The sequence below is a fragment of the Rattus norvegicus genome, chromosome 19, assembly GCF_021556685.1.
Source record: "Rattus norvegicus strain SHRSP/BbbUtx chromosome 19, alternate assembly SHRSP_T2T, whole genome shotgun sequence".
Lineage (NCBI taxonomy): Eukaryota > Metazoa > Chordata > Mammalia > Rodentia > Muridae > Rattus > Rattus norvegicus.
The window spans coordinates 71715123-71735237 of NC_141552.1; the positions used below are offsets into that span (position 1 = coordinate 71715123).

Consider the following 20115-nt stretch of genomic DNA (forward strand, 5'->3'; position numbering starts at 1 on the left):
TTTTTATTTTTATTTATTTATTTTGAGACAGGGTTTCTGTATATAGTAGTCCTGGCTATCCTGGAACTGTTTCTGCAGACCAAACTGGCCTGGAACTCACAAAAATCCGCCAGCCTCTTCCTCCCAAATGCTGGGATTAAAAGCAGGCAGCCCTATACCCTGCGTACCATGGCCATTCTTTCAGGAATTCTTAGAAGGAAATCTTTATTCTTTTGTCACTCTCACGGATGATTAGGATTAGAGATATTTCACCAGGTAGGGTGAGGTTGGGGGATTAATTAATGCATGCAAAGGACTGTGACTGGTGAAGGGCTAAGAGTGTAAGGCCAAGAACAGTCAAGGAAAGATCTGTCAGCTGCTACTCTGGAACTCAGCACCTGCGGGACTATCTCTTTTAATTGCAGAAGACTACATGGATCTTCCTGTTGCTTTTCCAGGAAACGCTTATCTGCTCAGCCACTTTAATCACACAGGGAAGAGTTTGAAGATAGAGGATTCCAATAGAGGGAGAAAGCCACCCAAAAAATATCCACTGTACGTTTATGTTCCCCAGGCTGGCGATAACGTCTCACACCTGTAAATCTAACATTTAAAACATGTGAGGATTAAGAGCACACCGTGAATTTGAAGCTGGTGATTCAGGATCTCGAGATCCTGACTTAAAAAGAAGAATGAAGTTTACATTTTCTTTGCAATAAGCAAGGGGCCACATCACATTGGCATTGGGTACAGGGACAGAAGGGGCCTGCTTCCTAAATTCCCGGATGGAAGGGCGTTCCCTTCCTTAGTCACCTAGTTTCCAGAGCAGGATGAGTTGATTTGGGGAGCTTTCTTTGTGGTTTCATAAATTAGATTCTTCTTGGTGTAAGTTTTCAGGTCTCCCCTAGCTGCTGGAGCCAAACAGGTCTCAGTCTCGGTCTCGGTCGGGTTCCCCCCCACCCCCCTGCCCTTTTCTCATTCTGTGTCTCAGCTGAGGATCCTGACAATCCAACCAAGCAAATGTGGTTTCTTCACTGGCAGCAGCAACAGAGCAATGCACAGCCTTTTGGAGGGTTGGGAGGGGTGGGGGGAGGTGGTGGGAGGGAGTGTCAAAATTTGCAAACTTGGGATCCTGGGCACAAGGCCAGTGAGCTGCCTTGGTATTCTGGGGAAGGAAACTGGCCACCAGCTTCATTCTGTGCATGGTGTCTAACATCTAACGGGGGAAAAACGGTGGGGAGCAGGGCTGGTGTCAACTCCAGGGGGAGACGCAAGCTGCCTCCTCTTCACTCCTTTGGGGATGTTACTCTTACAACTTGGGCAAAATCCATTCTCCTGAATGTGTGCATGTGTGCAGGAACCTCATTTCCTATATTGCTTGGACGTGATTGGGTAGTACTTTGAAGGGAGTGCTAAAATGCTAGCAGCCTTCCAGCATCCAAATGTGACTGCAGTATCCCTGAATAACTCAATTTCCTAAACTTGGCACTGGCTATAGCTTATCTCTTGCTAGGAAGGGATTCTAATTCACACCCCTCACACTTTTTAAAAATAGCTTTTATGGTTGCCAAGGGGGAGGGCCTGGTATTTACTACCAGAGAATGTATGAATTAAAATACTAGCTCTCTCCCCTCTCTCGCAGGAGTTAGCTGAGCACTCTGATACTTGGAAGAAAACCCTCCCCACAGAAATGCCCTTCCTCCTTCACAGAGCCTGCCCACCTCTCTTATTTGTCCCTGGAAGGCAGCATGCAACAGGATTTAGTTGCTTAGTATTCATACCGTGTCAAGATTGGAGTGAAAGCTTATATTGCAAGGCTGGGTGTGCGCGGTGGCCAGACCAAACACAGCAAGCAGTTCAAATCACGGTTAGATTATAAGAAAGCACAGGGCAGAGCCTGCAGGCCTTTCTTGTCAGTGGAGCAGTACATGAAAGCAATCACTCCATAAAGACTGGTTGGAGAGGCTGTGGTGGGTCCAGACTTGTACTTCCAGGGCTACTGTTACCTCTGAAAGTTGTCTAGGCTTTTAACTATATTTTCCTCCTCTTCCTCCTCCTCCTCTTCCTCCTCCTCCTCCTCCTCTTCCTCCTCCTCCTCTTCCTCCTCCTCCTCTTCCTCCTCCTCTTCCTCCTCCTCCTCCTCTTCCTCCTCCTCTTCCTCCTCCTCCTCCTCCTCCTCCTCCTCTTCCTCCTCCTCCTCTTCCTCCTCCTCTTCCTCCTCCTCCTCTTCCTCCTCCTCCTCTTCCTCCTCCTCTTCCTCCTCCTCCTCTTCCTCTTCCTCCTCTTCCTCATCCTCTTCCTCCTCCTCCTCTTCCTCCTCCTCTTCCTCCTCCTCCTCCTCTTCCTCCTCCTCTTCCTCCTCCTCCTCCTCCTCCTCCTCCTCCTCTTCCTCCTCCTCCTCTTCCTCCTCCTCCTCTTCCTCCTCCTCTTCCTCCTCCTCCTCTTCCTCTTCCTCCTCTTCCTCCTCCTCTTCCTCCTCCTCCTCTTCCTCCTCCTCTTCCTCCTCCTCCTCCTCTCTTACCTTCCCCTTCTCTTTTATCTTTTAAATATAAAACATCTCTTCCAGGATGGAGAAAGGAATAATTCCTCAGTATACTTCCACATTTCACAAAGGGACAGTAATACTAGAGGTGTTATCTGGCCCCATGATTACTACTGAAGTAACAGACTCAACAAGGGAAATGGTGTTTGGACAGTAATTCACATATGTGAATGCTTAGCTCCATCAATGCCAGCTTTATTTTCTTCTCGCGATACACAAAGCTGGCAGACAATTTTAACTGATGAGGTAATGTCATCTTTAATTTAAAGAGCCTTGAGCTGTCCACTTTAACCAGTGATATCATCCTGGCGCTTGTCTCCCGGGGTTTTCCGTAGACATAAGTCATGGGTCCTGGCAGTTTGAAGAGAGTTTGTTAGTGACTGCACAGTCATCATGAAGATTTCCTTCACTTGATTTCTTTTAAATTGCCAAATACGGTTTATGTGACTGTCATATTTTAGCCAGGGGCCTGAAATGAATATATCCCAGGATTTTTAAAAGCAAGTTGAGGTTTGAAATAATGGGTTGCAACAGTTTCACATGAGTTCTAGGAGAAAAAACGAAGACAAATCAGGTTTGTCTGAGTCCCAGGTAGCGGCTTAGTAAGAATGGAAGGGCTGGGAAGACGGCTCATTGAGCACAGTGCTCAATGCACAAGCGTGAAGATCTGAGTTTAAATCCCCAGCAACCAAATGTCAAAGCCAGGCATGGCAGTATGCATCTGTAACCATGTGCACTGGGAAGTGAAGATGGGGTGGGGGTGGGGCTGGAGCTCGGTCACTGCTCAGCCGGTCCATATTAATCAGTGAACTCCAGATTCAGTAGGAGAATCTGTTTCAAAAAATAAGGTGGAAAGCACTTAAAGATATCCAGTGTTGACCTCTGATCCAAACACATACACACAGACACACACACACACACACACACACACACACACACACACACACACACCACAATGGTTTTAAATAAAAATAGAAAAAAGGAAGTCAAAAGAAAGACTAAAAAAACAAACCGCCAAACCAGTGGAAATCTTGCTCTACTCAGGGACACCTGTGTTTCCTGCTGGACGTTTTCTGCCCTTTTTTTAAGATCCTTGAGCTCTGAGCACACATTAAGCCAGTCTGATCTTTTCACCATTTTCCTTGATGACTTCACAATTGTGGAGTCTCTTTTTCCCAACAATATCTCTTTAAAGATTCTGACTAGTGAGTATAAACAAAGTGACTCTCCACTTTTACGTACCCCCACCCCTCTTTTTCAGTTTAAATCATGCTTCGTGACACTCGTGTAGGCTGGGGACATATTCTGTCTCAACCGCTGAATGTGGCTGAAGAGAGTCCTTTCTCAGAAGACTGGAGTTGGGCAGAATGGCGTTAAATAGTGAAGAATCTGTTTATTATTCTGTGGCCATATGTTTAGAAGGTCTCTCATAGAAATCAAAGTATTGTTCATGGGGCACTCTAGCCAAGGGGACATTCTGAATTCATAAGAGAAGCTTGCGGATTGAAAAGAATGTCCCACATTATGCACAGGACACCCCCTACCCCAGACAAAGCAACACTACTTAATAATAGAGAATTGTGCTTCAGAGATTTTGCTTTTTCTTGTTAATTGGTTACTTTAACTGACATTGTCTGCAAGCATAATGGACACCATTATTCTCAATGGTTCTGTGTTGTTGATAATGTGCACGGGCGATGCAGTCCATTTTAATTATTGCATTTCACTGTCTCGTCCCCCTGTGCTGAGCACTGTGGTAAATGCAGATGGTGCATTCCCCACCCCCTTGACGGACCAGACCAGCTGTTACATTTCTCAAAATGTGAAATTGAAAGGGCCTTCCTCCCCACCTCACGACACCTCCCTCTCTTGTTTGCAAGGTATGACTATGTGGAAGTGATCGATGGAGAGAATGAAGGTGGCCGCCTGTGGGGGAAGTTCTGTGGGAAGATCGCACCTTCACCTGTGGTGTCTTCAGGGCCATTTCTCTTCATCAAATTTGTCTCTGACTATGAGACCCACGGGGCAGGATTTTCCATCCGCTATGAAATCTTCAAGAGAGGTAAGTAACTTATATAAGAACAAGAATGACTAAATGATTCTTTAGTGTTGCTTGAGGTTTCAAGAGATCATATGAAAAGAAAGATGAAGGTCACGGCTCCATCCTTTCATTTAAAAAAATCATTTTTCCCTTATAGAAATGTTGGAAAATATTTTGAATAGAGTGCGTTTGAAATGGATCAAAAGTACTCAAAAATAATAATTTTTAAAAGATGCCGCCATGAAATGTGTTGATTAGAGAATGTATCACATTGAATTCTCTGAAAGGCATTGATTCTTGTTTTTTTTTTTTTTCAGAAATATACAAAAATATTGCTCTCTTCCCTGTCCCTCTCCCTCCTGTCTCTCTCCATCCCCCTCCAAGATATCTAACCCAAACTACACTCTGCTTGTTATGTAGCCAAGAATGACCTTGAACTCCTGATGGTCCTGCTTCCACCTGCTGAGTATAAGAATCACAACTGTGTGGCCCCATACACACAGTTTATACCTCCCTGGGGATGGTGCCTCAGGCTTCATACAGGCCAAGCAAGTCCTCTACCAACTGAACCATATCCCCAGGCATGAAGTTTGATTTCTTTTGTGTCAGTCAGGGCAGTTCGTCTCTTTTACCTTAAATCTGTGGTTGATAATTTCCTTTTATTTGCCTGACAGTTCATAGGCTTCCAGTTTTGAGAGATTATGACCACGCCTTGATAAAAACAAAGTTTGACATCTTATAACCACTTTCAAAGATTACACACACACATACACACACACACACACACACACACACACAAATATGACTAGATTACTTCCCTAAATGTCCCCCACCTTCCAATAAGATCAAGCTGGGACATTCAAGATCCAATCTGAAACAGGTTAACACTGTGAGGTATCTGGAGACCGTTGCACATTCTTCTTGTATTAGAATTTGTTTCTGATACTTAAATTTTTCAGTTGGCCAGTATTTCTTGACAATCCAGAAACAGTGACTAAGTCTAGAACATGCTGTGAAATACAGGAGAAAGTGCCTGTTTGAGTAGGAGATAAAAAAATCTAGTGACAACAGTGTAAAAAAAACCTAAGGTATTCCAGGTGAGCAATGGAACCAGGGCCCATAGCCCACAGCAGGAAGAAGCACTGGGAGTTTGGAAGCTGTCAATATGACGTCTTTACATTATGAAGATGCCTGACCTTACCTCGTGTAGAAATAACATCTTGCATAATTATATGTAAGCACAGGACTGGGCAGACAGTACAGTGCTTGTCTTGCAAGCATGAAGACCTGAGTTGAACTCCTAACAGCCAAGATGTGTTGCCTATAATTGCAGCAGTGGGGAGCTGGAGAGAGTAGGATCCATGGAACATGTTATTCATCTCTACTTAATGAGCTAGTGAGACCTTGTCTCAAATTTGTTTGAAATAAAGAATAATACCTAAGATTGTGGCCTACACATACATATGAACCCCTGGTTACACGGATCCATGCTTTCTTGCGTTAAAAATTGTGTGACTTGTTACCCAAGGGGCATTACCTATCTGTAGGTACACACACATGCATTCACATGTGCTTGCTTTCTTGCATATGGTATCATCAAGGGCAACAGGTGTCAGAAAAGGAGTAAGAATAGGCTTTCATTTTCAATATTTCTGAATGATCTGCAGGTAGTAGAGAAACAGATGAAGGGGAGGAGACAGAAGAGGGGGGAGAGGTTGCTGACTTTTGCGAATTCTTCATTCTTCAGAGCCCACACCCCAAGCACAGTTAGCTTACTCTCTTGTCACTCCCTGTATCTAGAGTGTTGCCTTTTCACTTCAGTTTCATACAACAGACTCAGAAAATTACATCTTCTTTCTAAGTCGACTGCAAGGAACCAACAAGTAAACCAAAACTGTGCTTTTGCCAATGTAGATTAATCCTCTTTGAGGCCTCTGCGTGGGCCACCAAGCCCCTGTCCTTATAACCTCTTCTGCTGGCTTAAGTCCGATCCTGCTGGATGCTGGACAGGGCCTGAGCAGCCTTTGCCTTCTGTTCTTTCAACTGTCACTTACAACATTGAGCATCCTGCTCCAGGACTGTCTCTGATCAGAGTGCTCACTTCTGCCACTGCCTGTCAGTGCGGATGGCTGGCTGGTGTATTGGTTTCCTCATCAGTGGAATCCAGCACAGCCATGTAGATTTGGATGAAACAAAAACATGTAATTCTGACGCATGCCACTGACCTGTGCTCGAGAGGAACAGTTACAGCAACTACCAGTGAGCCAGTTCTTTCCAGTCTCAGGGAAGGAATTCCTGTATGTATCTTCCAAATTGCACTTGACCTTTTAGGAAAGTTGGCTCCAGCCTCTTCTCAGGAAGCATTTCTAGTTAACCTGACTTTGCTGTGCACATGCTCAAGTTGTCCTATGTGTGTACACCTGATACAGCACACAGAGTGTATGGACAAGTATACTATATATACACATATATCACATTTACCAATGTTTCTCTTACTATCTTCAAATTTCCCCCATGTAACATATGCTTTATTTTCCAACACTGTCACTTCTATTTGAGAAACTAAAAAACCTGCTTTTCTACCACTTCCCCTATAGTCTGTGTAAAAAATATTCACAAAACACATGCATAAATATATATTATTCCTCAGAAGTCATTTAATGGTACAGAACTCATAGATTTCTGATCTTCTGAAAACCCAGCACTCCTTTGAGGGCTCAGAAACTTCAAAAGTCTCTAAAAAAAAAACACATGGATTATACTGATCATAGTTTAATGCAACCAGGAAATTAATTTTTTAGATGCTGGCTTTGAGGTTTTCAGGCAGTGGATTACAAGTATGAGAATTTGCTATTCCTAAGCCCAGGAGCTGAGACCAAGGACTGTCCTGCCTGCAGCCTTAGTACCTCTTCACCTTTCCCCTGGTCACCTCAGACCACCTTGATTCTTACCCCAGAGCCCTGATGTTCTTTCACATCTACTCTCCCAGATGTAGGAACTTTGGGCCAATAGCCCAACATTCCCCTAAAGATCCTTCTCTGAGACATTCACACCTTGAGCTTGTCATTCTTCCACTATCCTGTCTGTTAGCCTGGGCCACCAGCCCCACCACTTAAAGAGTCTGGAGCAGTTTGTGTAGACCTCAGTGTCAGGGGCTGAGTGGCAGTGTTTGGTACAGACTGTATAATTAACATTCATATTTAACAAGAACCAGGGACAGATGTTGTTCAGTTGGTTGAGTACCTGCCTAACATGAAGGAACCCCTGGGCTCCATCCCCAATATGAGGTAATCTAGTCATGGTATAAATTCTATTGCTTGGTCATTGAAGACAGGAGTAGCAGAATTTCACCATCATCCTCAGCTACGAGGAGATGAGGCTGAATTCCTAGGAAATAGGGGACCTTATCTAATAGAAACTCCAGGAAAGCATTGTAGTTATAATTATCCTATCCCCTTTGTCATTAATATACAGATCTGACTTCATTGGTAGCCACATAAGGCACTTGTCATCTTCCAAGTCATGGTCAAACATGGTACCCCTCTAGATTTATGTGTACAAGCACTGCCCCCTTTGCAATTCACTGGCTTCCATGTTCAGCCCTGGGAGCTTCTGTGGAGTTCTTGAGCCCTCTCCTGCCACTGTCTCCTGTGAAGGGGGCATTTTTTTTCCAATGGGGCCAACTTATACAACAGTTAAAAAGGAAGATGTTAAAATGAGACAAAAATAATCAATCATTTGGGGTTGGGGATGCGGCTCAGTCGGTAGAGCACAGGTATAACATGAGCTATCCCACTTGAAAGATGAAGGCAAGAATATAAGAAGCTCAAGGGCATCCGCTGCTACAAACCAAGTACCAGGCTAGTCTGCATTTTCTGAGGCCCTCTCTCACCAAAAACAGCAGAGCAGAACAAAATAAGAATGTTGGTGTATGGTAGAGAAAATGAGAAACTATCATTTTCTTTTTCTAATCCAAAACTCAGAGCCCTGTGAAAACAAGGATGGCTCAGAGATACCTGAGGCTCCACGGTTTCAGTGGCCAAGATGTGGAGTCCATATCTTCTGGTGCTCAGCCTAGTTCTCTCCAATCACACCTTGAGATTTCTGTGGTATATTGAGCCATACCCAACCTGAAATCACTTCCAAGAGTGCATGATGTTGCCTGACACTGTGGAAATGTTGAAAATTGTGTAGTTCTGAAAGTGGAGTCAATGCTGGTCAAACTTTATTTTGTCTCATTGAACCATAGTCTCATTTGTCATGATAACCTTTCTCAGCAGAAGGTAATAATACCTGCATTTGAGTTCTCTGTGTACTTTACCTTAGAAGGCCTAACCAAGTGTTTCTTCCTCAGAGAGGAATTTGAGACATGACGACACACTGCATCTTAAAAGTAAAATTCTAAGATTGACATATCATGCCTCATTCAATACAGGGATTTATTGTTTATTAGCTATGCAATTGTAAATTAATATAAAATAAATAATATGTTGATATGTAATTGTGGTATGTGACATATAGGGGTATGTATATATTTTGTAATTATTTTATGTGTTACTTATGAATTTGTAAGTCAACTTGGCATTATCAATGTTGTCTGAGAAGTTCCAAGAAAATTCAGAATGGAATGAAAACCTTCATCTAGAACTAACCTGGTAAAATGCAACAGATTCATGAGGTTTTAGCCATAATCAAAGATCTGGAGGTAACATGGAGTAGAGTGAGCCCATGTAAGAAAGTTTAGGAGGCATTCTTCACAAGCCAGATCATTTTTGGAAGGTCAGGTGTATTGTGTCCAGGTAACAAGCCCTGTTCTTTTACACTCCTGAAGTGTGAATATATAACTCAGGTGCTAGCCAACTAATTTTCCCCAGAAGAACTGCCAGCGCCTCAGATGGAAACTAGGCTTATTGACCTGAGTCACTAAAACTGGCTTTGATGTCTAAGAAGTTACTTCAAGTCTTTGGGCATGTCTATTCAATTCAGTGTCAGACTGGGCAGATGGCTCAATCAGTAAAGCACTTGTCCTATAGACATAAGAATCTGAGTTTGATCCCCAATACACAAGTAAAATGCCAGGCATAATAGAACATGCTTGGAGAGATAGACTCTGTTCACTGGTCAGCCAGTCTATCAAATCTGTGAACCCTGGGTAAGGTCCAAGTAAAACAGAGAGACCCTGTCACAAAACAACCAGGTGGGTGGCACTAAGGAAAGACCACAGAGGTCATACTCTGGCTGCTGCATGCAGATCCACATGCACTTGCATACACAGAGTCATACATTCATGCACACAAAGATGCAAAGAACAGTCTTGATATGTCACCTTCCTTCATCAACTCTTTGAATTCTTACAGTGACCTGTGAGTCACAGCCAGCCACTGGTGCAGGGAAAGAGAAGCTAACTTGAACATTCTTGGATTCAGTACTGAGATTCAAATCCCATTTTTGAGACAAGAGAGATAACCCAGTTGTGAAGAGCACTTTTTGCTCTTAGAAGGACTCACATTTGGTTCCCAGTATTCATATGGTAGCCCACAACCATCCATAACTCTAGTTCCAGGGGTTTCAACCTTTGTGGGCACCAAGTACTCCTGTGGTGTATATACGTGCAGGAAAACATAAACACAAACACACACACACACACACACACACACACACACACACACACACACAATAATTCTTTAAAGGGGAAGGGATGTCCTGTTTTCTCTGCTTAAAATGTGGCTACCTGAAGATCAGAGCAGTGGTTGCCACAAGAGAAAGCTGGCATTTCAACTGTGTAGACAGCACTAACCTGATTGGTGCTAGATGCCATAGACTTGGAATCTTACTCATTTATATAACTACAAGGTCAGCCTGTGGTACATACACACTTCCTCTTTTTCTGCAATCACAAATCACCACAGTTTGCAAAGTCCTGATAACCCTGAAGAGCTATTAAAATCACACATTGTAAATATGTAAAAATGAACAAATTTAGGATGGTATACAACACCACAGCTGATAGTTGGGGGGAAGGTTATAGTGCCAGTGTTGATATCAGGTGACTCCTAGCATCAGGGCTATAATCACAGTTTATGGTGCCCTTGCTAACTGCCACACGTTGACATGCACCTGTGTCAACACTGCTCAGCCTGAGTCAGTCACCCAGGGTCCATGTACGAATTACCTTTCACATTCAGTTTGTCAAAGAGACAGAGGTCACATCTGGCAGAGTGACCGACTCACTGCCAGGGGAATCTGAAACCCAAACTCTCTTGGCTGAATTCTCTCCCTCGCCTCCATAAATGTTCTATTTCACCAATAAAGAGCTGTCAGCCTGAGATTTAAAGATCTGAGCTTGAAGGGGCTGTAATTATTTCTCTAGGGCTCTGTCGAGATTTCTGCAGCTTACTTAGTCATTGTTCCCACACGAATGAATGAATATATATATTTATATATATATGTGTGTATATATATATTCATGATACTTGATATCATGGTGTGTGTGTGTGTGTGTGTGTGTGTGTGTGTGTGTGTGTGCATGCCTGCAACATCAGATGCTTTTCAGTTACTCCACACAAATAGGACACTATGCTGAGCACAGTGAACCTTAGCCTGACTTTAGGTCACTGTTAAGGTTAAGGAATGGCTAAGCAGTGACTAGAGATGATGGTGGGCTTTCCTTAGAAACCCCTGCCTCCCCCCATACTTCTTGTGAAATTGGGAAATTTTCATTGTGTCCCATTTATCTCTTGCTCACAGGGCCCGAATGTTCTCAGAACTATACAGCACCTACTGGAGTGATAAAGTCCCCTGGGTTCCCTGAAAAATACCCCAACAGCTTGGAGTGCACCTACATCATCTTTGCACCAAAGATGTCTGAGATAATCCTAGAGTTTGAAAGTTTTGACCTGGAGCAAGACTCAAATCCTCCCGGAGGAGTGTTCTGTCGCTATGACCGGCTGGAGATCTGGGATGGATTCCCTGAAGGTAACATCTAAGAGCAGCTGGAAAAACCCCTCAAAAAGGAGGAATCTTTTATAAATGTCACAGGGCATGTATCGTTTCTTAAAATAGTCCAAAATGAAAAGGGAAAATAAACTGTGAATGTCAGGGATGGAATTTCTGTGATTAGAAAGGCTTTTCCAACTATGGCTCCCAACTCCTTCACTGTGTACACAGGCAGTGGAGTCTGGATTATCCAAAGTTCTATGTGATTTCTATGATAGTTTGGAGATCAACAAATAGTTTTTCTGACTACTTTATTTCTGTTAATTAAAACATCATTACATCAAATCACTCATTCTAGAAATGAGAGAGGGAAAGAAGAGCAGAATTAAGGGATGACATATCAGGAAGAGAGGATGTAGTTGAAATTCTGAAGGTGGAGGGTGGGGGTCAAGCCAGACCAAGTAAAACAAGACAATTTTGAGCATGGGTTTGAAGGAGTTTGGGAAATATTCACGTGGACATTTATGAAACTTTCAGGAGAGTTAGAAAGTGAATGCAAAAATTGACATGAAAATTCCAAACAATGAGAAAAGTATGAAAGAACTTGTTGCAGCTGTGTTGCTGAAATTGTGCTTAGCCCAATTTCCTGTTAAGATTTCCCTCGAGAATACACTGCATATATTGGAAAGGAAAAATCAAAGAGCTCAATGGCCAGCAGTTGAAGATGTACAACTATCTTTAAAATAGTAGCTTGGTATTCTTAAGCTGAGTACATTCTAAGTGAAGATTAGGTAAAATATGAAGGTGACTGCTTATATTTCTGAAAAGGACATTTAAATTCCAATCACTTTTTCACTAAACAGCAGAGAAAAATTTAATGTTAGAGCGGCTTTATACTGTCACTTAATGAATGAGCAAGTTAACATTAGTTTGATCTATTCTTTCTTTTTTTACCTTATGAAGAAGGTTATAATGATCTTACAGAAATTCTTCCTCTCATTAGATAATGAGATTTTCCCAAACATAGCACTGATTGATTTCCAAGCACTCAATCTGATAATTAGGAAAACAACATTATAATAATGTGGTAACAATAGTTGGAATGCATAATAATAGGTTTATTTGTTCACAACCCAAATTTGCAGCCTTCCTTTCTAGAACTTTCAATTAAAAAGACATCTGAGGAGGAGGTCCCATCAACCAACTTATTTAGAATACTTTTCGAAAGAGGCACATTGTTATTAGTGTCAAGGGTTTCTTAAAGTGGTAATTTTCTGGTTCTACAAAAATCACTGTGTTGAAACTAAGAATAATGTGAGTTGCCAGCCCTGTGCACCCATGGTTTGAACTGAGCCAGAGTTGACTCATTTCCAGAGAACACTAGCTTTGGGATATGAAGAAGTCATTATTTTGTTTATTTGGGAGACAGGGTCTCATGTTGTACAGGCTGGTCTCAAACTTACTACATAGCTGAGAATGTCTTTGAATTCCCACCTTCCCAGTACTGGAATAACAGGTATGCATTGCCACACCTGGTTTATGCTATGCTGGGGATTGAACCCAGAGCTTCATGAACACTAGACAAGCACTAAATCAACTGAGCTATATTCGCTACACAAAATCTTTGTATGCTTGTTCATAATTACCCGGCCTTATCCAGTCCGCACCAGCGCCAGCATACTTCTAGTTGTCTCTCTTCTAGGGAAAATGGGAGCTGACCCTCCTGGGTCTTTTGTTACTGGCACTAGAAACATTTTTGTCATTGTAGTTCCACACTCATAACTCCGAATAGATAGGATATCAGAGTGATATCCTTTCCAGAAACAATATCCAAAAGGTGTAGAAGGCTTTTAGTCATTGCATGACCTTATGGTCCATCTTATCATAAATATCAAATTAAACGACTAAGTAATTAAAAGATATCTATTGACTCAAATTGACTTTGAAGAAAAGCAGTATACTCTAAAACTCTGAATTCAAGGCATGCACGTTGCAAATCGTATGTCTCTATCTCTCACTCTCTGGAAACTTGGGGGATCCATGAGTTCTGAAGGGATTGGTACAGAGAGTCAAACGTGCCTCCGCAAAGGACACTACATGTTTGTGTGGACTGAACAATGGAACCAGAGAATGATGAGTTCACACCACTGTTGCACCTTCTCTGAGCTGGGAAGAAAGACCAGAGCTTAGTTGTCATCGACATCGTGGAAATGATCAACAGAGTCAATAATGAGTTTCTTAAGAGCTAGATGGGTGCTGCTGTTGTTTTTCTTTACTTTTACATTTAAAGTAGCCTAGTAAGACCACATGGATGGAAATAGATGTGCAAGCTTTAGAGATCCTCTACTGATATGCTTGTTAAATTATGAAACGTTGAGTGGCCTGTCTGGTGCCTATGAAATGATTCCTTTCTGATGAATTAAAGTTTTCTCACTCTTTAGATGGGCATGGTCATATATATGCGATCCTGGAACTTGGAAGGCTTAGGTAAGATTAATGAGTTCAAGGTTAACCTAGGCAACATAATAAGTACCAGGCTGTCTCAAGAAAATAAAACAGAAAAACAAAATAGAAAAAACAAGCAAGCAAAAACAAAGGAAAGAAACAAAAAAAGGCTTTTTCTGTTTTGTCATTGCTTTTCTTCATATAACAAGACAAAAGACCACATTATTTTCATTCTGAGGTAGAGCTATGATTATTGGAAAGAGTAATGGACTTGGGTGCTGTTATCTAAGCAAAACAGACATTCTTTCACCTTCTCATCCAACCTGATAGAACTAGGGTCTTGCTTTTCAGAGGTTGTGTATCCTCCTTACTAAGTCCTCAGTAATTTACTTTTGCATTATACTTCTGGGTTTGGTGATCTCTTTGGCCTTTGGGTCCACAATTACAAAAAGAATCAAACAGTAGCCTTGTTCAAATAAAACACAAATGAGCACATACGTTGCGCATGAGAGTGCCTTGTCCTCCTGGCGCAGATCAATATTGCATTAGCTTTCGAAGCTGAGGTCCTCCTGTTGCTCACAAAAATTCAATACCTCTTTGTATTATTGTTGCCAAAGCCTTTCACTCTCATATCTTGAGGGCTCCTAAGGAAACATACAGGGATCTGTCTGGGGGCAATGTTCTAAAAGACAGAAGACAGATTTACCCAGTATGCCTCCAACATTATAAACCAGTGAGTCATGGAGATTCTCTAAATTATGAGTCTGCATTAGACAAGTTCTCTTCTGTTTCCTCTTTCAAAGAGACTCTCCCTGCCACCCTCCCCAAAGGAATGGGATGATAGGGAAGAGGGGGATGGCTGTCAGTGCTTCCCTCGCCAGTGTTGGTCGGGAAGGTCAGGGGCTGTGGTGATCAAGGAACAACCCCAAGGATTAGGACTGTAAAAGTTTGCCCACAGACTAAAGAAAAAGATTATGAAACCACACTAATGGAATTTAAATGAGTGGGAACCATGAGGAGAGGATGAATGGACACTAAGCCTCCCATTTATAACTGCAGACCAAAATGGGATTCTTACCCAGGCAAGGGAAGAACTGAGTTCTTGGCTCCAGCAAGATGTTTTTGTGCATACATTATGGACAACCTGTAGCTCCTTGGTCAAGAAAAGAATTGTTGAATTAGTGGCAGGGCCTCACATCCAGGATGAAGAAAGCCTGGCAAAGAGCTAGCACTTGCAGAAGAAATCCAGGCCAAGAGTAATCTGAAAAGGAGTGAAACTAAGAGTTCAATTTTCCAAAGCAACTGTAACAAAATTCTTTTTGCAACATTCAAAGCTATTGAGCAGTGTGGTGCTCTTTAAAGGATCATTATCACCCTCCCTCCTAGGATACCCTTGTGTTTTCCTTGTGGTAAACCACATTACACACCAAGTTTCTAGAGTGAGGGGTGATGGCAGAAAGAACAGCCTTTGAATTTAGTCAGGTTGATGACTTTGAACACATCGAGTGGTCACATATTCAAAGTAATGCACAGTGGGCCGAGGACTGAGGATTCATGGGTAGAGTGCTTACCTAGCATACACAAAGCCCTTGATTCATGTATATAAAAAGAGTATTGCGCTAAAGCTGGCCACTAAGCTCAATTGGGAGATTTGTTTGCCTTATCAAATGAAGCCCTGGATTCAATCTGCCTATTACCGGGCATAGTGGAGCACTCCTGTGAATCTAATGGTGAAAACAGAAGATCATAAGGTCAAAGTCATTGTCAGCTATGTGGCCAGTTTGAGACCATTCTAGAACATACATTAAACCCTTTCTCAAAGACAACAACAAAAATAAACTGAAATATATGCAGCACCTCGGTTAGTTTTTATTTTGTTTAAGAGGATTTATCAAACTGAAATCTGTCAGCCAAGGGTCTACATACAATAAAATACCAAGTTTTCAGATTGGCTTTCCACTTACAAAGTCAGTGGTTCTTGGGGCTTCGGGAAGACCAGCTCTTGTGGGCTTCACATTTGCAATGATACTTGAGTCTGTTACCCTCATCAGCTACCTTCTGCACAGGTTATGGGCATGGCCCTTGGAGACCCTTGTCCCTTTTGAAGACCTGTCCCTACACCCTAGGGAACAGGAAAAAGTTCAGTTCCTGGGATCCTTAAATGGAGCAGTCAAGCGCATAGAACAATGGTTTTCTGAGAAGGGAAAATGGTCTACACCAGACTGTCCTTCAAAATTCAAGCCATCTGGTATATTTTTACCATATGTGAGATAAAAAAAAAAGTACGAGAGAAAAATGACTACTTTTTTGTTTTGTTGATCTGAACAGATCAGTGGAGAGCTCCCTCAGCTGTTGGGGGCTTCTGCACTAAGTGACTCATTGCCAAGGTTGAGCTAAAACATTTTAGTAGAAGTCCAGCTATACCGAGCGAAATCAGAATTTGACTTTAACACAAATTAGTCAATGTTGGGCCATTCATGGCCTAAGGCAAACATATCTCCTGCTGGGTACAAGTAGTTACTGTGAGCCATTTCTTGGCCATTAAATATAGTGTAGTACAATTCCGACTCTTGGGTTTGGAAGAGTTAAAAACAGAAATCATAAAAACACATTTTCCATTCATTTTAATTGTGACTTATTATCATATATAAAACCTCCTGTTTATAGTCTCTCAGTCTTGAATAGTTAGAATTGTCTATCAGTTGTTGTGCACAGCCATGGAGGGTATTTTGTGTAAGTGAGTGATATGAGTGATTTAGAATCCAAGGCTACATAGTGAAAAGAAGAAAATTGAGGTTGTGTGGCCCTGGATACTTGCTGGGACAATAAGTGTCTTCAGGCTGTCCTCTGGGTAAAGGAGTAGTGAGATACCTGGACCTTGCCTAACTGGAATCTTTTCTGCTGAGCTGTAGAAACAGCTTAGACTGAAGGTGAACACCGAGGTAGCACCAGATGACTTGGATTGCATTCTTTTCACCTGAAGCAAGCTCTATGTGTATCCACATGTCAGCATACTTGTGTGGAGGCCAGAGGGCAACTGCCCGTGTGTGTGTATGTGTGTGTGTGTGTGTGTGTGTGTGTGTGTGTGTGTGTTGTTGTTGTTGTATATTTTCTCATGCATGTGAATATGTGTGATGTGAGTGCACATGTGTGAACAGGCACATGTGTGTAGAGGTCATGTGGATGCCAGAAGCTCCCATTTAGGTGTCTATTGGTCTTCACTTCATTTTCTGAGGGAGAATCTGGCATGAAATACAGAGTTCACTCGTCAACTTGTTTCGGAGAGCTCTGCCTCTACCTACTGTGCTCTGGGATTCCCACTGAGCCACTATGCTTGCTTCATATGTAGATGCTGGGGATTTAAACTCTCATCATTGTTGCACTGAATAATCTCCCCAGCCTGATCCACTCCTAAGAACATTAATGCTGGTTGGTGAATATGATTGTCCTGAGAATGCCCCTCTGAGCATCTTCCCAAACCCTATGCACAGATTCATCCAATATATTCACTATCCTTCAGTTAACCAGAGGACACTCAGCTTAGGTGACAGCAATCCTTGTGTTCTGGGGAGACTTGTCCTTCTGAGTGGTGATTTTTGCATCTGCTGTAGAGGAAATCTAACATTCTCTGTACTTCTACTTTTCCAGTTGGCCCTCACATTGGGCGTTACTGTGGGCAGAAAACTCCTGGCCGGATCCGCTCCTCTTCAGGCATTCTATCCATGGTCTTCTACACTGACAGCGCAATAGCAAAGGAAGGTTTCTCAGCCAACTACAGCGTGCTGCAGAGCAGCATCTCTGAAGGTCTGTATTTGTCCATCTCACAAAGCCCTACAGTAAACACTACCCATTATTTCTCACACACCTGAGGCCACACAAAACACTAAAGAAACGTTCTGTGAACTGTGCTGCCTGGTGTTTGATTTTTCTCACTCTCTAAAAGAAAAAAAGTGTGTGTCAATTGGAAAAAAAAATCATTCCGTGTATTTCCTCCATAAAATTATGTGTGAGCCTCTGTAGTTAGGGAAGTGGAAAATGACTGCACACTGCATGGAAACAATGAGGGGTGACCTGGAGGCCTCCCTGGCACCTCAAAGGCACAGGTGTCAGGAACCACAGGCTGTAGCTAGGACACAGAGCAGTCACACACAAGGGCAGTTGACTATGGGAGACCCCAGGGGACTCACTACCATTTTCTTATAAAGTAAAAGTAGGATGTGTAAATGCAGGATTTATTTTTTACATTTTTTGATATTATTCTTTTATGTTTCTTTTTATTATTTATTCACTTTACAACCCAATCTCAGCCCCCCTGCCCCCCTCCCAGTCCCACCCTCACACATTACTCCCTCATTACTCTGTCTCCTTCTTCTCATAGAAAGGGAAACTCCCCTTGGGTATTAGCCTTCTCTGAGACACCAAGTCATACCATGTCCAAGGACTTCCTCTTCCACTGAGGCCTGACCAGCTAGGGGAAGGGGAGCCAATGGCAGGCAACAGAATCAGAAATAGCCTCCCTGCTCAATTGTTAGGAGACCCACATGAAGACCAAGCTACACATCTGCTACAAATGTGTAGGGGGCTGAAGTCCAGCTCCTGCATGGTTTTGGTTGGTGGTTTAGTCTCTGTGAGCCCCTATGGTCCCACGTTAGTTGATTCTGTAAGTCTTCTTTTTTGTATCCTTGACTCCTCCAGCTCCCTCAGTCTCATCCCCCATAAGACTCCCAGAGCTCTGCCTGATGTTTGACTGTGGTTCTCTGCATCTGATTCCATCTGCTGCTGAATGGAAGCCTCTCAAGAGACAGTTATGCTAGGTTTCTGTTTGCAAGCATAATAGAGTATCATTTATAGTGTTGGGCTGGCTGTCTCCCATGGGATGGGTCTCAGTTTTGACCAGTCATTGGTTGGCCATTCCCTCAATCTCTGCTCCATCTTTATCCCCGTGCATCTTGTAGGCAGGACAAATTTTGGGTTGAAGGTTCTATGGGCGAGTTTATGTCCTCCCCCCTCTACTGGAAGTCCTACCTGGCTACAGGAGGAGACCACGTCAGTCTCCCTATCCCCTGCTACTAGGAGTCTCAGCTAGGGACACCCCCATAGGTTCCTGGTCCTTCTGTCTCCACCCTTAGTATGCAGGGATTACAGGTGGTATGCCCCTCCTCATCAGATTACAAAGTGTCAGCATGAGACCTATGTGGGGAGACCACGATGAACAAGCACTCTATCAACCATACCACATCCCTCCACTTCAAATAGCATTGTTGTCAACCTTAGCCCACATAGGAAAGTTAATAATAATAACTGTGCTGACATTCATAGTCTTGTCTTTAAATATTCACATTCAGGAAAACATAATTATAGATAGATGCCATGTTCCGGTGATCCCACATTGGCATATTTTGTCAGACTTAGTTAATAAACTCTCTCTCTCTCTCTCTCTCTCTCTCTCTCTCTCTCTCTCTCTCTCTCCCTCTCTCTCTTTCTCTCTCACCCTCTCTCTCTCTCTTTCTCTCTCCCTCCCTCCCTCCCTCCCTCTCTCTCCCTTCCTTTCCTCTCTCCCTCTTCCCCGACCCTGCACATGTGCACTTATGTGTATGTAGGCCTGAGGTTTACATAAAGCTGTGTATCTTTCTCAATCACTGTCCCCTTATGTTTTGAGACAGAATCTCTCAGTGAGTCTGGAGCATATGGACTGGTTAGACTGGTTAGCCAGCAAGTCCCAGGAATCTGGCTCCCAATGCTGAGATCACAGGCCCACATGCCTTTACTTGGGTGCTGAGAGGATCAAATGCAGATCCTAACACTTCCTTAACCATCTCCCCAGGCTATGAGTAAACTCTTTAGTTTCCCACATTAAATTTAAGATGTATCTTCAGTCTTCCATATTTTGTCTGCAGATTTCAAGTGTATGGAGGCTCTGGGCATGGAATCTGGAGAGATCCATTCTGACCAGATCACTGCATCTTCCCAGTATGGTACCAACTGGTCTGTTGAGCGCTCCCGCCTGAACTACCCTGAAAACGGGTGGACACCAGGAGAGGACTCCTACAGGGAGTGGATCCAGGTAGGTGGCACAAGGCTAGGCATAGCTGAGACATATGAGGCACCTGGAAAGGCTTTCAAATAGAAATGGGTGCTAGGTCAAACACCCACATGTGAGTAGGGGAAGGGG

The 20115-nt window shown here is 42.9% G+C and overlaps 1 protein-coding gene and 1 long non-coding RNA gene across 13 annotated transcripts in view; one reads left to right on the top strand and one right to left on the bottom strand.

Moving 5' to 3' along the window:
- The window catches only part of Nrp1 (neuropilin 1), a 155153-nt gene that overhangs the window by 57238 nt on the left and 77800 nt on the right, over window positions 1-20115 (top strand). For all 6 annotated transcript variants that reach the window (NM_145098.2, NM_001433977.1, NM_001433975.1 and 3 more), the window contains 4 exons: window positions 4402-4583; window positions 11310-11537; window positions 17592-17747; window positions 19841-20007. In NM_145098.2, the coding sequence (NP_659566.1) occupies window positions 4402-4583; window positions 11310-11537; window positions 17592-17747; window positions 19841-20007 (733 nt within the window). The remainder of the gene's footprint in view (window positions 1-4401; window positions 4584-11309; window positions 11538-17591; window positions 17748-19840; window positions 20008-20115) is intronic.
- Window positions 5195-20115, bottom strand: part of LOC102548537 (uncharacterized) — a 32262-nt gene continuing 17341 nt past the window's right edge. Inside the window, exons 4-8 of one of the 7 annotated variants that reach the window (XR_015644276.1) lie at window positions 15022-15204; window positions 14442-14587; window positions 12453-12551; window positions 5396-5572; window positions 5195-5273 (exon numbers count right to left, since the gene is read on the bottom strand). This is a non-coding gene — a long non-coding RNA (uncharacterized LOC102548537). Of the gene's footprint in view, window positions 5274-5395; window positions 5573-7198; window positions 7299-12452; window positions 12552-12597; window positions 14626-15021; window positions 15205-20115 lie in introns of those variants that run through there. The other 6 variants (XR_015644278.1, XR_015644277.1, XR_015644280.1 and 3 more) reach the window with 6 other exon arrangements.